This window comes from Mercurialis annua, linkage group LG8, assembly GCF_937616625.2.
Source record: "Mercurialis annua linkage group LG8, ddMerAnnu1.2, whole genome shotgun sequence".
In the NCBI taxonomy this organism is placed as follows: Eukaryota; Viridiplantae; Streptophyta; class Magnoliopsida; order Malpighiales; family Euphorbiaceae; genus Mercurialis; species Mercurialis annua.
This window is the reverse complement of record NC_065577.1, coordinates 33,599,760-33,618,877: the sequence shown is the minus strand read 5'-3', so window position 1 is coordinate 33,618,877 and position 19,118 is coordinate 33,599,760. Positions and strand designations below refer to the sequence as shown.

General features: G+C 33.3%; 1 protein-coding gene across 1 annotated transcript; it reads right to left on the bottom strand.

Moving 5' to 3' along the window:
* Positions 1-5,137: 5,137 nt before the first annotated feature.
* Positions 5,138-11,046, bottom strand: LOC126660751 (probable pectate lyase 13). Its single transcript, XM_050354412.1, has 4 exons — positions 10,469-11,046; positions 9,186-10,083; positions 8,103-8,308; positions 5,138-5,437 (listed from the first exon to the last, which is right to left on the bottom strand). The coding sequence occupies exons 1-4, from the start codon at positions 10,612-10,614 to the stop codon at positions 5,179-5,181; spliced, it is 1,509 nt and encodes a 502-aa protein (XP_050210369.1). The 5' UTR covers positions 10,615-11,046; the 3' UTR covers positions 5,138-5,178.
* Positions 11,047-19,118: the final 8,072 nt, after the last annotated feature.

Genomic DNA, 19,118 nt, shown 5'->3' with positions numbered 1-19,118 from the left:
TTTTTTTCAAGTTCTCCTTTGAGGTTGCTGAAATCGTTTCTCTATACGACCAGGTAACTCTTTGTCGTTCTGTTTGTTAATGGAAATGGATTCGCCAACTTTTGCTTTGTATTACAATTACAATGGTAGGTTTCTTACATTTGGTGAAGAGAAGTATTATTTTAAGGGTGAAATCATGTATCAAACTGGGTTTAGTAGTGTTAAGCTAGAGTTTGCTAGGTTTGAAGCAGATATCTTGAGGTTAGGGTATGCTAAGTTTAAACTCTATTATGTTGTGCCTGGTCTCCCCATAATTACTGGTTTAAGAGGTTTGGAGAATGATGATGATGTGGCTGGTATGTTGCAGTACATAGGGAGTGATGGATGGACAGGTTTTTTTAGGCTGTATGTTGAAGGTGAAAAAATAGCAGATACTACTGAGACCCTTGTCCTTGACACTGACAGAGCAAAGGGAAAAAGTCAGAAGGGTAGTAGCAGCAAGGGAAAAAAACTGAAAGGAAAAAGAAAGGCATTTGATTCAGAAACCCCTATTTTCTCTGAAGCTACTGTTGAGTATGATTCCCCTGTAGTTGATCATGAAGCCTCTGAAGTTGATGAAGCAACCGCTGCTATTGATCATGATATCCCGGCAGTTGATCATGAAAGCCCAGATGTGGATGCAGATTTGGGGGATGCTAATATTATTGATATTAACATTGAAGAGATGAGGGACATGACATCTGAGAGATATGAGAGTGACGATGATTCTGACTATCTTCCAGTTGGTGGAAGCGATACCGACGACGGCCTTGATGATGATGAACTGTCAGACGATGACGAGTACATTCAGGCCAGGCGAGATAAGGCTGATTACAAGAGGTCTGGAGGCTTCTGTTTGGGGAAAAGCAGTTCAAAAGGTAATGACCCTGCAGTGATGAGTAGTCAGTATGATGAGAGCGAGAGAGTTGCTAAGTGTCCCGAGAAAGAAGGGGAATATGTTAGTGAATATGAAGAATCTGACGGTGATGTGAACTCGATAGGCAGTGATGATGAGGTTGATGAGGAGGGAAACCTTATTTCCCAAAAGAAGATTTTGTATGATCCAAAGTGTGACCACAGGGTGTTTGAGCTGCGTTTGGGCATGAGATTTGAGAGTGGAACTCAGTGCAGAGAGGCGATGCAGAAGTGGGCTATATTAAATGGGCTATGTATTAAGTTTTGTTGTTAACTTCTTGAAACAGGGCTTACAGAATGCTATTGCAAACCTTACGCCATATACTGAACATAGAAACTGTGCGAGGCACGTCTATTGCAACTGGAAAAAGGAGTTCAAAGGCCAGGCATTGAAGAACTTGTTCTGGAGAGCTGCTAGAAGCACGTACGAGGCAGAATTAAAAGAGACCCTTAAGCTACTGAAGGAGGAAAATGAAGCAGCTTGGGCAGATTTCACCCGCCGCGATTACAAGAAATTCTGCAAGGTACATTTGAGTCACACTTCCAGAAGTGATATGAATGATAATAATGTTTGTGAGACATTCAACGGGTATATTGTGAAGGCTAGGTCACTGCATATTATAGAGATGCTAGAGGAGATAAGATGCATGCTTATGCAAAGAATGCTGACTAAGCTGGATGAAATGAGTGCAGTTTCGGATACCATATGCCCTAGGATTAGGAAGAAACTAGAGAAGAATAGGTATCTTAGTAGATACTGCACAAGTCAGGCCGCGGTGGGAGACAAATTCCAGGTCAACATTCGTGACGATCAATTCACAGTGGACTTGATCAACATGACTTGCGCGTGTAATAGTTGGCAGCAAACAGGAATACCCTGCATTCATGCTTGTTCAAGCATTCACTGGTCTAAGAAGGACCCATCTCAGTTTGTGCATGCTTACTACTCCGTTGAGCGCTACATTGAAACGTACAAGTTTGCGATTGAGCCACTGAATGGGAAGAAGATGTGGCCAGAAACCGAGGGGTGGCCAATACAACCTCCTGCATTTAAGAAGATGCCTGGTAGGCCTAAGAAGAAGAGAAAGAGGGCACCAGAGGAGGAGTTAAGGGGCCACCTGTCAAAACGTGGAGTGGACATGACATGCAAAATCTGTGGAAATGTTGGGCATAACAGGAGGACATGCATGAACAAGTTTAATCCAGCAGCTCATATACCTGTTAAACCCCCTGTAAGTAGTTTACATGTTGCACTCAGTTTTATAGTGTATGCCAATTATTTATGCATGGTTTGTTTCTGTCCAGGGTAAAAGAGGTAGGCCTCGAAAGAATCCTGTCCCAACTGCTCGTTCAGTTGACGTACCGGGTCCAAGTGCAGCAGCTGTTGTACCTATTTTGGTGCACCCCTCGACCTCTGAACGACAAAAGCGAAGAGAGCGACGACTGGTAACCTCCTCTAGTACCAATTTTTATTTTATAGTAATGCTGAAAAAGTTAGCATAATAAACTATGCTTGAACTCAGTGTCCTTCCATCTTCTTAGGTGAGACAAGGTTATGGTCTCAGAATAATGGAGGACACTGGAAATATATATTTGAGGGTATGTAGTTTGAATTTCTTAGATGTGTTTAAATTCTATTTGATGTGTTTGTCCTAACACAGATGCCACAATCAAATGCAAGTGCTCGTTTGACCCAAGAGAGTAACGCATCCGCAGTCACAAGAGAGACACCATCGTACGCGAGACCTACTGCCTCTAGCAGAGCTTCTAATGTGGATAATCAAAGATCAAAAGGCGGTCGTGGTGGAAGAGGCGGTCCTGGTGGTATAGGCAGTCGTGGAGGCAGAAGCGGTCGTGGGGGTAGAGGCGGTCGAGAAGTGGTCGGAACACAAGAAAGCGTTGCAAAGTGACCTGCCACACTTATTTTTTTGCTAAAAGTGCTATGTTGTAATTAATTAAATGGCTGCATACAATGCTAACATAGCTTCTTCTGAACATAGCTTAGGAAGTTTTCTTTTTGATGCTAACATACAATGCTAGCTTAGAATGTTGGATGCTGGAATGCAGGCTTGGGATGCTGCTTTTTGGGTGATAGAATGCCATCTTAGGATCTTTCTTTTTGGCTGATAGAATTGGCATAGGACGGGCTGATAGAGTCCTAGCGTAGGATTTTTGCTTTTGGAGGTTTCAGATGTGCAGGTTGTATATGATAGCAATGTGCAGAAGGGATATTTATGTGTATGTGCAGGTTGTAGATGATATCATTGTGCAGGATGATATCTTTGTTTTTGATGTAACAATTGTGCCTGAAATGCAAATCAAAGTGTTACAAAATTCTATTATTTTACTATTACCTACTCTCGCATCTGTTGTATTGATTATGCTTATAGACAAGGTTGTGATTGCAGACATATGTAGACTGAAAGAAGTACACTGAAACATGAATGTAAAAGATAAAAGTAGTAGTCTGAAACCTTAATTTACCAGAATTACAATCCAAACTCAGTTCATCAAATAAAACACAACATACAAAACAGACAGTACAGAAGTTTAGTACAGTACATTCAGAGTTAACCTAAATACCTAAAACTTAATCATTACACATATTTGTTAAAACGACTTCATCGCCGCTGCGAAAGTCACGAACCCAGCCAACATGATGCCAACCAACCAACAAGCCTTTCGCAGTTGCTTAACTTTGAACCTTAACTTCTTCTTTTCGACTACTAATTTTGCCCTCTCATTAGTCAAGTTATCCACCTTCTTGTCAAGTACCATGTTCATCTCAACTAGCTCAACTTTTTCCCTCTGCAACTCTTAATTCATCTTCTCAGCTTTTCTGATCTGCATAGACATGGTACTGACAATGTCCTTGGATGCTCTCACAACAGCGGAACTGGCTTCAGCTTTGTAAACCAAGTCCCTCTCACTCTGCCTCAATTCTGTCATTTCCCCTTCCATATCTTGCTTATTGTCCATTAATTTGACAAGCAGCTTCCGCAAATGCTTCGGAGTTTCTGGGTCAACCCACTCCAGGTAGTCACAATCATCAAACTGAGGTATAAAAACACAAAAATTTCAAATACACAACCTAATTTTGCCACAGAAGCTTCAAAAATGAAAGATTTTCAACCATAATACCTAATTGCGGAACAAAATATTCAAAATCGATAGAATTTTAAAAACAAAACCTAAGTTCACTTTATAAGATTCAAAATCGAAGTCAAACCTAATTTTACCCGACTCAGACCTAATTTTAAAACATAAGATTCGAAATTAAAACGCATTTCATACGTACCCTTCTGTAATAGCATCTCAGAAATCTTCTACCTGAGTTTTCATCTGCATAGGAAACGTAACATTTCACTCTCCCATGCTGGCATTCTTTTTGAGGAACGGAGCTAGACGACGAGGCATACGAGAAGGTTTCATTTGTGCCTCTTGAGAATGGAGGCAAATCCGACGGCCGTGGAGTACAGAACAATCTTTTTCGGTCCTCAACAAAACTCGACATTCCTAACCCTAATTTCACTAAACAGATGGGAAGAAGGAATATAGACTCTCTTCAGAAATGAATTTGCCCTAAATTGAAAACTGAGCATCGATTAAGAGAAGTGAAGAATTAAAACGATGAGGATAGCATAAAACGACGTAGTTTCGTTCTAGAAATTTGGAGACCAAAACGGCGTAGTTTCGATGACGTGGGGGAGTTACGCCACCTATTAAGCACGGGTTGGGACAACTTGTCGCGGGCGGTGCCACATGAGCATCAAGAAGCCGGAATTACAACCGATGTCATTATTGCAAAAATTGAATAGTTTATGTATTAAAAAACCAAAATTGAAAGTTCGTGTTATTTACCCAAAACACGCGAAAGTTCATGATTTTTGGAGCATTTAAGCCTAATAAATATGATATTTTTATAATTTAAATAAAAAATACACTTTTTAATATTATCAATTTACCTTCAAACGACAACTAAATAAAAACAGAGAAGTGAGATTTTAATTAAATAATATATCTTTGTAAATTAAATAATTAAACGGTCCTTTCACAAATATTTCTTAATTTTTGTCAAAAAATATAACCGAACAATTAATAAAAGTAAAAATTCCACCCTTCTCTACATGAATCGGTGGATCAAACTATTTGTGAAATTCCTTTCCTTTTTTTCCTTAATTTCTCAACCTTTACATCTTAAAAATTGATGAATAATTCCTCCTTTATATATATAATATCCAAGTACTATAATGAAAACAATAATAATAGAAGGGGAGAAGATAACAAAGCACCATTGCTGGTGACAATTGTATACAAAAATAAAATGATAAAAAGAGACAAAAAGATAGAGCAAGTGGATGCGGTGGGCGGTGGAGCGGCGCCGCCGAATATCATTCCGAAGTAGTCGCTGTCACGGCCACCGCCGCTGGACCCCGTGTTGGTGGTGCCTGAGCTGGTCCCACTGCCAATAAATCCCGGATTATTTATTCCCTCATCAACGTTCCTGCATTAATAATTCAAAATATTTATTAATTATTACTAACAAACAAACATCATGACAGGAGATATAACAGACAATTTTCTTCATTAAAAACAAGACCACTTTGACTTCCGCTCCTCCTCAGATTATAGCTAACAAATATCATTTAATTCTATATAAAAATAAAAAAGAATTCATTATAATATTTTCATACTTTAACTTTATTAATGCAATGCAAGTGAATTTCTGTAAAAAAATTCGAAAAACAAATAACAAATAAACTTTAAAATAGGACGGAAGGAGTATATAATACAAATTTACAAGAAAAACTAAGCAATGAATTGATAAAGTTGTTGTGACAATGGAAGTATGGAACTGAGAATATGCAAAACAATTTTTCATGAACAATTATGTACTGATCAATCTCATTGATTCAGTAGATACAGAAACGGAATCGGAAAATAAAAAGAGAAAATAAGAGTAGAAAGAATAGTTGGTAGCTGAAAAATAAGGCAAGGTGAAACAATTAAAATATTATTAAAAATCAGCCGGTGATTGGGATCGGAGAGCGACCATTCATACTGCCACTTGATTCAAGATATTTTGTTCAAGATCAAATCTTTAACAAAAGTATGCAAAATAAAAAAAGACGAGGCTGCTGCATTATTGTAACTACCAACAAGATACGATTTATGTAGAGTAGGATAATGAAAGGTAAACTAAAGTCAAGAATATGATCAGCAGGTAACACGAATACTAATACAGAAAAATATGACATTTGAACACGAACACGGCAAAACGGTATAATAATATTAAAATAAAATTTCATATTTGAAACGTCAAACTCCCGATACATTTTCAAAACAGAAAATGTTAACCGAATAAAGTGCTCGTGCTACTAGAGTAGCATAAATTGGAGGTGGGGAAAGCTCCTTTTCCAATATGATGTTAAATTCAAAAAAGATTGAAAAATTGATGTAGCAATTTGCCCAAAAAGTCATCTTAATAATATCAAATGATATGTGATTAAGAAAGAAAGAAAAAAAACCATAACCTGGTCCCACCCAAATTGGCTGGAAAGTAGATGAAGGGAATAAAAACTGAGTCAGCTTGGCATAAGCCCACCAAATAGATGACATTACTTGGGTAGCCCCTAAAATTGTATTCCCTAATCTTTTTCACCCCTTACTTTTTTTCTCTTTTTTGATAAACTAGACAAAGTTTCTTCTATTTTTTGATCGAATTCATCATAAAATTAGTTTTTATATAAATTTTAAAAATTATGTTAGTGCACTGATAAATGACAATGAGCGAAAATTCGGTTATATTAAATTAATAAATTCATTTTAGTTAATTCGGGTAATTTTATAAAACAATGACAACGACATGATCAAAATAAAAAACGTTAAAAGAATAAAATACTAATTAATAACCGAAAAAAAGTTTTGTAAATTTTACTTGGTGAGTATGAAATGTATAGAAAAAAAAATCCATAATTGAAGTAGACAAGAATTTCTGTTAAACCACATGCATGCATATGCATTATCCTACATGGCTCATGATATTGACGTGGAAACAAGAATCATGACAAAGCAGCAAAAGTGGACGATTTTTGACAAAATGGTGAACAAGGGTATTTTAGTCCACAAGCTACTGTCATGTCAAGGGATTCACAGTAGATTGTATCCTTTGAAAGTGATACAACATCCACCTTCATTATTCATAATAATTAGCCATATTTATTCCTATTTTTCTATTTAATCATACCAACCAAGCTTATTTCAGAATACATTGAAAAAATTAAATATTAGCAAAACACTTTTATTAAATAATATTAGAACAATAAAAATAGTAAAAGTTTAAAATTTAAAAGAAAATATTAATTATAAATAATTTTGGTGAAAATAATAACACTCTAGATTTTTATAAGTAAAATAAGCAGCCCATGTGTAAATCCTAATAATATTCATCTTGATAGCTACCTATCACAGGAGGATACAAAGATAAAAGTAGAAATACTACAATTATATTTAATAATTTATACAATTCTTTCAAAAAGAATAAGACAAGACCCCACCTAGTGACAAAAAGACAGCTCAATTCATCAGGTCAAACTGTAAATTGGTTAGAATTTTTACTATAGCAAGTTTTGACATCCAAAGAATTATTTTTTTCATATATATGATTGAAGAAAGGAGAGCGTTTATGAAAAGAATCGAACCCACAACCTAACAGTATGCTACCTACCGCTTATATCATTTGAATTATACGTTTTGCGGCATTAAAGACTGTTAAAAACCATACTATAATTTTTTTTGACTAGATTAATTATTAAGTGCTAAAAGTAAAACAACAGTCTAACTAGGGTCAAAACAAACCTACAAGGTGGACCAGTAACGGTTACATTTTTTAAATATAATCACCTAAAATACTACACAAAGAGTTGGGTTGTCCTAAGCAGCTAGATTCCCAATGCAAACGCATGATCACGTGCACCCATGAATCACAGTGGAATAACCTATTTCCGGTTTTCGGTCCAATTAACTGACCCATTGGTTCGGTTCGGTCCGATATTTAAAGTTTTAATTATCTCTAATAAAAAAAATTAATGAGAAGATATTTTAAGTAAAAAGGGAACAAAAGCAGTCTGACGTGGCATTAGCCAATGGATAAAATAGTAATTAATTACCTGGCTTCGCCAAAAACACCAGCATTGAGAGTGAGTTGTGTGATTAAAGCAGCAGATTTGGGCTCCACACTCGAAGCTTTAGCATACTGACCACTTGCCCCAGCTCCTGATGGCACAAAGAATGCTCCATTTACCAAAATATCCCCGTCTGTTCTCCAATTCCACCCTGTCCAATCCTTCTCGTCTGTTTCCACGCGCTTTGTCACCTGCCCATAATTGTAATTATGTCATTTGAGTAAATTATTTTCATGTGTAGTACAGCAAAAAATAAATCAATTGGCTGGCATACACTCCTACTAACATCACTCTCAAACTGACATGAAATTTTCAATTCTTGTGACTACAATTTTCACATCCTTCAATTTTGACCCCCTTGAAATTCTGTTCCTACTCACAAAATTATTATCCAAACCCATCCTTCTCATAAGAACTTTAATGGTACATTCTATATTTCAGTCCAATGCAACAGTAAAAATTGATCAAATTACAAATTAAAAACTTGATTTGGTACAATAAAAATATATTACCTAAAAAAAACTATTAAACTAAAAAAATGAATTGGACGTTTTTTATCACGCAATTTAAACAAAAAATTGAATATTACAATTGCAATAGATATTGTAATAAATTTTAAATAAAAACGATATACATATTGAGACGAACCTATATTTTAACAACATGAACACATATTTAAAAATTATACATTAAATATAAATAATTTAATTTTTAAAATTTAAAACCAAATAAAATTAACCTAAAAATAGCCACTACTGCTCTTAAATTTAATTCTCATAATATTTTCTCCTTAAGATCTAAAATCTACCTCAAATTAGCCATAATGACAAAACCTCCAAGAACAGACAACCAACCCGCAAACACTACAAGCACGGCGCGTCATCCACACGCGCCACCACTAAAACTAGAAAAAAACTACCAGACCAAACATCCCTATCAATTTTCAGGTTATAATCTAACAAAAGTTCTCACAAAACATCATTAACCAATTATTCCTAACCCAAAACACATGAACATAAATTCATAAGAACAAAAGCAAGAATAAACAAAGTAAAAAAAAACACAAACCTCTTTAGCATTAGGATCCGTCGGAGCAACATACCGATTCCCCTGACTATTAATAGTAGGATTAGCACTGCCACCAATTGCATACATCTCCCAGTACAAAAAATCATTGTTCACCACATGAATATAACCTCTTCTACACCGCGGCATTCGTTGAACAAGCGCCTCCCCGAACCGATTAAACGCTATCGTAACCTGCATTCCCGTATCCAACACATACTTATCGTCGTGCCCTAATAGCATAACCTCGTCATGGTGTGAAAAATAGTTGTTTGATATCGTAATGCCGGTTGATCCCATTATCGCATCGATCAACCCGTCGGTACAATACGACAATGAGCAATGATCGATCCATATTTTCTGCGATCCGAAGATTGAGATACCATCCCCGTCTGATCTTCCTCTGCGCCCGACGTGCGTAGGCGATGAGGCTATATTCGTGTTACCCGATGGTTTACAATGGTGGATATGAATGTTGTGGATGATTATATGGGAGACATACTGCAATGTGAGACACCCGTTTCCCATAATGTGCACGTTGGCGCCACGACCGTCGACGGTTTTGTAACTGTTGAAGATGAGTTCGTGTTTGAGCTTGATTGTCATGCTCGATGAGAATATAATCCAGAGCGGTTCATTTTGGATTACGCCATAACGGAGCGTGCCGGGAGTAGGGTTTGACGGGTCATGATCGGATGAATCTGTTACGACGTAGATCTGACCGCCTCTTCCGCCTAATGAACCTTGGCCGAATCCGATTCCGCAGTCGGCTAACCTTTGCCGGTTGTTCGCCCAATTCGGGTCGCAATGCCAGCAGTCGTCGATTGGGTTTCCGGTCTTGCATTCTTCCTTTTGTTCTGCTGATAAAAGTTGCCTTCTTGTAATGGATTCATTGATACTCCTGCAAAAAATGTAACAATCTAAGTAAAAAATACAGAGCAAAAACAGAGTAAAAAACAGGGAAAAAGTGTGGTAAATGCAGCAAAAGATGGGAAATTTTTATACAAATAGATAAAAGAATCCATTAAAACAGTTTAAACAATGCAAAAATTAAAGTAAAATTTAGTAAATTTCTACATCAAAAATCTTGTAAAATGAGCAAACTTTTAACAATTGAAACTTTTAGCAAAGGTGAGGTTAACAGAGTCCAAATTAGGAAAAAAAATTGAAAATTTTGAAAATCTAAACAATACCCATTACGAAAAACAAGGCAATGAGCAAAACCCAGATGGGATTTCACAAAATTTGAACCAAAAACATGAGATTAAGCTAAAAAAAACCATTACCTTTGAACATCTAAAGCAACAGATTCAGGGTCATGATGCTGGTGAGGAAGAGAAACATTGAAGGATGAAAAACCAGCCAATGTTGTAACCAATAGACACAAAAAGCAAACTAAAAAAATGCCACACAACTTAAGAGAACTCCTCATCTTAGAGCAAGCAAAAATAATAATTGTAATGGGGTTAGGTTAGTTGGGAAGTTTAATTAAATTTGGATATAGTTTGTTGTTGGTTATTATCCTTTACTTGGCTTCACCATGTAAAAGTAATATACTAATACTCTTTTTTCTGTAACTACTAAGAGAATGTTTCTTGTTCTTGAATGAACAAGAAAAAACTTGAAATTTAGGGAAAATGTGGGTGCATTATGGGTTGGTTATATACTAAAGAAGAAGATTAGAATATTAATGAGATGGATTAGTAAATTAAAAAGAAAATTATTGGGGTTTGTTTATATAGAGAGGAAGAGAATGGTGGCTGTAATGGGAACAGAGACGGCCATTAATGGAGGAAATATGAAGAGAGAGAAGGATTCAGGATTCTCTCTCTTTTTTTTTCTTGAATAGTGGCGGTATGAATTATAAATTACATTCCTATCTTGCTAGCTAATTATTCGAAGGCAAAAATACTAAGAGAAAGTTACGGTGAGGCTCCCCGTATATGTTATAATTACGGTTTGATATTTTTTATTTAAAAATTAAGTAATTTGGTATATTATTTTTAATTATACATAAATTATTATGCTCTATTAGATTTTTATACCAAATCGTAAAACAAATTGAAAATAAGATGCTAAATTGTTCGAAAAATGAGGTGTCAAACTGTTAACGGAATTGAAGGTGAGGTACCAATTTGTTGATCGGAATTGAAAGTGAGGTAACAAATTATTTGAAAGTGAATACTAATTATTAACGGAATTAACATAAGTCTCTAACTGTTAACGGAATTGAAAGTGAGTTAACAGGTCGTTTGATTTTCAAATATGAGTTACCAAATTTTGAATTACGACATGTGTAAGGGTCTAACGGTAATTTGCTCAAATATTAAATAAGAAAATTAGAAAACCCACAATTGAAAAGGTTAGTTTTATAGTAAGAAAAGGTAGAGAGAGATTGTCGAAAAATTTCCTTTATTTTTTTGATTAAGAAATAAAAAAATTAATTATGGTTAAATAGAAAAGGAAAAAATAAGAGGAGATTCTTTGCGGAATGGGTGGAAGTAGGCAATGTTGTGTTTCTTGTTAGAGAATTTGTGAAGGTAAAAGAGACAAAACTCTGTTTTCATTATGGGCAGTAAAAAGCTTTACAAAACAAGAAAATAAAGGTAGAGTGTAAAAGGTATAGTGTACAGATATTAGATTCTGATCAATCCTTTACACCCAGCTTTTCTGTAATTTTTCATCATTTCATGTAAAAGATGCCAAGTAATATTATATTACCGCCGTTGAGAAAGTGTAAAAAGCCCTGTCATTTTATTAAGGCTTAATTACTTTAAAAACCCCCATTTTGTAATATTTTTTCGTTTATACCCGCACGTAGGAAAAAGTTTATTTATACTTTTTTTTTTTATTTTTCATTTTTCATTTTCATCTTTACCCTAAAATTTAAATTTTTGACAATTAAATTAATTAAAGGATGAAAACATTATAAATGATTAATAATATTAATGTTTAATTAGAATATAAGCTAAATATAAAGGATCATTTTGAATATTTTTCTAAATAAAAAGAGGTCAATTAGCTCTTTAGGTAGAGACGAGAATGAAAAATCAAAAAAAGAGTACAAATGAACTTTTTCCTAGATCAGTATATAAACGAATAAATGTTATAAGGTTGGGTTTTTTTAAGTAATTAGACCTTTTATTAAAAAGGAAATTAATTTAATTTTTTTTTGTTTCTCCTGAAATCTGAATTGTCTTTTTAATTGATCAGTTAATATGTTATGATTTAAAAATAAAAAGATAATGTCATTAAAATTCACCAATTTTACATGTTTTCTCAATTTAATAATTTTTTTTAAAACTTCTTAGAAAGCCTAATTATTTTTAAAAAAAAACCACACCTTGTGACATTCTTTCGTTTATACTCTAATCTAGAAAAAAGTTCATATCTACCCTTTTTTTGATTTTTTATTTTCGTCTTTACCTTAAAGAGCTAATTTGACCTCTTTTTATTTGGAAAAATATTCAAAATGATCCTTTATATTTAGCTTATATTCTAATTAAACATTAATATTATTAATTATTTATAATGTTTTCATCCTTTAATTAATTTAATTGTCAAAAATTTAATTTTAGGGAAGAGATGAAAACGAAAAATTAAAAAAAATGGTACAAATGAACTTTTTCCTAAGTGAGGGTATAAACGAAAAAATGTTATAAAGTGGGATTTTTTTAAGTAACTAGGCAACATACACCAACTTTCATTTTTTCTCAAATTCATAAATGGTACTGACGTGGCACTCATTCATTAGTGCAATTTGCTGAGGTGTAAGTCATTTTTAACCAATGAATGAGGTGTAAGTTGGTGTATGTTTATGAGAACCACAACCTCGTATTCCACGTACAATTTCAAAATATCCAGTTGCGGATACCGCACAACCTCGTTCAAAATTCCAAACACATGCTCGTTATTCTCCACGGAAAACAACGAGTACGAGCGTATCGCACCCCCAACTATTCTTGGAAGCCGGAAGTAGATTTTTGAAATTTCTACTTCTCCATCGGTAGAAACTGCTCTTCTACAAATATTTTGTAATTCTTCAAAACTCATTCTCTCGCTAAGCGCCATATTAACCGGACGACCCCCATGATATTCTATTCCACACGGAGAACTCACAATACGGCCATCACACCATATCAACAAAGATATATTTGGAGTCGTCATTTCTAATTAATAAACAGCAAATATATCACCGTTATATTTAAAATGCGAATCTTAAATTTATAGCGTGAACATATCAATTGCAATTACTGTTACTTTATTTCTAATATTTTTTTAAAAAATAAATTAAACATATCCTAATATAATTGTATGAAATAACAATTTATATTAACAATTAACAATATTTTAGTAAACTACAGTAATTTTTAACAACAATAATATTAATAATTAAAATAATTATAAATATTACCTAATTTTTTTATATTATACATGCATTTCTAAATTATAATTAAAATCTAACATTTTTCTATATTATAATTAAATTTATACATGCATTTATAATATTTACTAACACTAAAATTATTTAAAGTAATAAATAAAAAAATTAAACGTACTAACCTCTTGTAGTCCTCCAAAATAATTAGTATCGAATAAAATATAGATCCTTAACTCCAAAATATAGATCCGTTTAGCTCCGAAATAAAAACACCTCGAAACTAAATTTTTTCCCCTCAAATTCAATACCGACTCGCTCGAACTATCATATTTCACTCTTTAATTTTTCTATCAATTTTTACTTCTATGTTTTTACTACGCGGATGGCTAAATTTATAGTCATGGTTCCGCATTCTAGAAATGCGGAACATTTAATAGGTCCCGCATTTCTAGAATGCGGAACCACTTTATTACCGTTGGGAGCTGTCAGCTCCCAACGATAATATTCAGCACGTTCCGCATTTCTAGAATGCGGAACGTGATTAATCAGCTGATTAATGAATTAATCAGCTGATTAATAGGTTCCGCATTCTAGGAATCCGGAACCACACTTGGTCCGTATTTCTAGAATGCGGACTAAGTGGGACCAGACACGTTTTCGGAATTAATTTCGAAAAAGGCACTGATCCGAAATTATAGGTACCCAAATATCAAAAACCCGATTAAGACGAAAAAAATCAAAATTCTTTAAAGACTCATCAAATAGTAATGAAATTAATGCAACTCTTTATAATAATTGAGTGAAATATTTCTTTTGACGATGTGCCAAATGATGTTTGCAGCTACGATTAATACTGAAAGGAAAACTTATCTTTTTGGTCTAGTTTACATGTATTCTCCAAAATAGATAAATTATAAGGAAAAGGGTCATTTATAATTCTAAAGTTTGTCTACAGTATCAAGTAAGTTCATAACATCCGAAAAGGTTTAAATATGCCCAAACGTTTTAAAAACTGAACAACTATGCACAGGGACAGAACTAGGAGTCCAAGTCAGGAGAGTCGAAATTTTCGAGTTCGGCCATTTAAAGAAATAAAATAGGATAAAAACAGTGTAAAATTAAGTATTCTTATTTGTAGAGGCGTTTTAACCGCCCCAACATGGAAAACCGCCCCCTATCACTTCTAGGGGCGGTTTTTAGGGGCGGTTAAATTGTTTTTTTTTTTAATTTTTTCCGGCGAGGAGGGTCGGACGACCCTCTTCGACCCCCTCTGGATCCGCCCCTGACTATGACTCGATTTTAACTCATAAATAAAACGTTAGGAGCCTGGTTGCTAAAATCGGAAGATCTGATTGTTCACTTTTTAAGACGTTAGGAACATATTTGAACTTTTTTGGACGTTGCGGGCTTATTTTACCCTTGAATAAAACTTTAAGAGCATAAATGACTTTTTCCTAAATTAGATGCCCATTACAGATTATATCAATTGGTCATTATTAATACAAAATTCTAATATTTATTAAAAGTATTCTAATAAATTGTATTAATGCATTTTCTCTAAATCAATGAATTTATTGAAAGGTAATCTTTTTAATGAGATAAATACTAAAGCACATTATAAAATTGAAAGATGCACTAAAACCTCATAAGTGTGTCTAAACTCTCGCATGGTAGTGCCATAATCAATACCCTTTCATTAGCATGTTATAAGACTTAATTAGGATTACTTTTCCATAACAAATTATTTTTTCATAAAAAAAAGAAAATTATTTAATGCAACCGTTTCGCCATGTTGTTTATGAAATAAACCAATTGCGCGTTAGGTATGTAAAATTTTGAATGATTAAAAAATTAAACAATAATTAAAAAATTTTCTATCGCAAATGTTCATTAGATTATGTTGGAGTATGTCTAGAATTCAAATTTAATTTTGTATTAGAATTCTAATTAGTGAAGTAATCGGGAGAATAATAGCGTTATTATCATTGACCAATTAGGATTAATACTTCTAATAACATATAGATAATTTGTTTCCTATAAATACCTTATCTAGTTCACTTTTTTGGAGTACAGAAAAAAATTGAGCACATAATGTAAACATTGCTTTGAATAAGAGGAAAAGGGAGGGGGAGTGTGATGTGAGAAATATAAGTTAATCCTAACCCTTTTGAGTTACTTCTTGTAGAGAGTTGAACACTTTATGGCTTTTTCTTCTAAAGGCATATTTATTAGAGATGTTTTCTATTTGATGATTTTCCACCAATTTTCTACTCCTTTTGATGATTAGTGGATGGTTCGATTCTTTCGCCCGTGGATGTACGCTTGTTGAACCACGTAAATCTCTTGTGTTAATTATTATTTTACTATATTGTTATTTATTCATCAAATCCATAATTAAATACCTATCAAATGGTTTCGATAAAACTGGGCATGCCAATCCGGTCGCGAACCGGCCACGACAATTGAGACCAGAGATTACAATCAGTATCAATATTATACCAATTTGTGTTAAAGCGAATTTGGTTTTCAGATTTAATATGGATTATGATTATTATGGAAGAAAAATATTATTTGGAGGATTTTGCAATTTGAAAGCGAAATTACTTAACATAAAGAAGATGATTTGGAGATAGAGAAGCTACAAAGTTTGAGGTGCCGAAAGTCGTTGACTGAAAACAGACTTGTGTATGAAAATTCTTAGAGATAATTTTGTGATGGAGATCCAATTCTACTTTATTCTACAAAAAAGAAATGTATAACTTTTTTTGTAAACACACAGTTTGAGGATTATATAGAGTTTTCATAAGATGAATGATTGAGGTAATCACTTTATGCTCTTTTGATACTCTATAAGTGATTTGGATTTAATAATTGCTTTTAAGAGTTTGTTTTAGCATAGTCAGATTTTTATAAAATCATGACATTGTTAAAAGATATTTTAGAGGAATTACAATGTTTGTAATTTGAAACAACGTCACTATTAGATCACTCATAAGTCAAGTTGTTTGGAGATAGATAGATGAGGACCAAGTGCTAGCAGTTACAGTTGAATCAGGTTAGAGAGCCGGTCCAGGCTTAAATTGCAGCATAATTGTTGTTTATCCAAAATTTATGCAGATTCAGGTTGTTTATATCACATGTGTGCCAATTTTGATTGGTTTTCCGACTAAAACTGAGTTGATAGTGGAATATGGGCAACAATCAATACATGTAGAATGTTTTAGGATATTGGTTCAGTCAAGGGCAAGATGCATAATGAGGCAGTTAAAACAATAATGTATGTTTAATATGATTTCTATATGCACAGGTCTGGAATATCAGTATATAAACTACGAGTTTTATAGAATATTTGGCGATGAAGTGAGATTGGATGTTGCACTTGTGATGTATGCTCATTGAGTTGGTTGACTTATTAAGATTAAGGGATATGCTACGATCTTAACATTTGTTTTTGATTTAATCATTATAGGCTAGTAATGACGTTTGTTTCTGATATCAGTTTTAAGACCAACAAAATTTGAAACTTCGTGAAATTTTGATTGATACACCTGAAGATAGTATCAAGTCATTTTAGTTTCAGCAAGTTCAAGTGAATTTTGAAGCTTGCATGGTCCTCCTCAAAGAACCTTTTTTGGAGTAAGTTTAATTTGGACTTAAATGGAGAAGGTGGAGCACAACAATAATCATAGTTTATCGGATGATTCAAGTCAAGGTGGAGATTGTTGGAATATGCCTAGAATTCTAATTCTAATTTGTATTAGGATTCTAATTAGTGAAGTATTAAGGAGAAGATTAATTTTATTATCATTGGCCAATTAGGATTAGGGTTAATTACGTATAAAATCACCACCTTTACACGAATTCTCAAAAATAACACGACCTTTAAAACGTGTCAATTCAGGGCATCATCTTTCATTTCTTTTCAAAAACAACATGAACACGTTTTTTGATAAAACTTTGCTGACTTGGACACCCGATGGGAGCGCCACATGTCATGTCACGTCAGCAAAAATGCCACTAAAAATATGCACTTATTATTTTTGAAAAAAAATGAAAGGTGGTGTCCTGAAATGCCACGTTTTAAAGGTCGTGTTATTTTTACTATTTCGTATAAAGGTGGTGATTTTATATGTAATTAACCCTTAGGATTAATACTCGTAATACCGTATATATTATTTGTTCCCTATAAATACACTACCTAGCTCACATTTTAGGGTACACCAAAAAACCGAACACACAATGTATATATTGATGTGAATAAAGGGAAAAGTGGGTGTGTGTGATGTGAGTAACATAAGTTAATTCTAACCCTTTTGCGTTACTTCTTGTAGAGAGTTAAACACTTTGTGGTTTTTTTTTTCTAAATGCATATTTGTTAGAGATGTTCTCTATTTGGTGATTTTTCATTAATTTTGTACTTATTTTGATAATTAGTGGATGGCTCAATTCTTTCACCCGTGGATGTACGCTCTAATGTTGAACCACGTAAATCTCTTGTGTTAATTATTATTCTGCTATATTGTTATTTGTTCATCACATTCATAATTAAATACCTAACGAATGGTTTCGATTCTACTGCGCATACCAATCCAGTCATGAATCGATCACAACAATTGGTACCAAAGATTCAACAATCAGTATCAATGTTACAACATATTATTTAGTTGTAATTTCTTTTTGATTCCGTCTTTACGGAGATATGCTTTGCTTGCGGTATTAATAATAAATAAAAAATGCAATCTCTAATTAAAAGAAATAGGAGATAGTTATATATTTGATATTTGAATTAATTTCAAAATGACAATATAATTTTCAATAAAAAATTGTATCAATTTAGTTTTAAACCGGTAAAAAAATTAAAAACAAAGGTTTTTATCATATTAGTTGCTGGTTACAAAATTAATTGATTTATCATTTAATCTCCTTAACTTTATATAAAATATTAAAAAAATACAAAATGTGGAAAGACATTATTCAAAAAAGGAACATAAATTCTTTTAGTTAATTTTAGACACTGTTTATATTGAAAGATTTTTAACAAAATCCATGGATTTTGCAAAATCCATGAATATCATGAAAATTTATTGTTTGGTGAAAAAATATAGCATGAGAATCCATCGACTGTAACTATCTCTCATCCTTCAAAATCTATCGTTTAATTTCCAATCTCCTAAGTGGAAAAGTTGAAATCCATCACATTTAATAAATGGTAGATTGTACTACAATTTAAATATTTCAAATGTATTTTTATAAATTTATAGATTTATAATTAATCTAAACTGTGGAATTCATAAATCCATTAATTTTATATTCCATGCATTTAAAATCCATGGAATTAATAAAATCCATGGATTTCAAAACTCCTCAATCCAAACAGTGCCTTAGACCATTTAAATCTTCAATGTTTCTAAAGTGCGCAAATTAACTCCCATCCTTGAAAAAAATATATCATAAATAATTAAAAAATTGAGAGGCTAAGTGTTGTAAAATTAAACGAAATGAGTTTAAATGCTCTTTTTAAAATTTTAAAGGACTTTTTTACATCATTTAAAAAT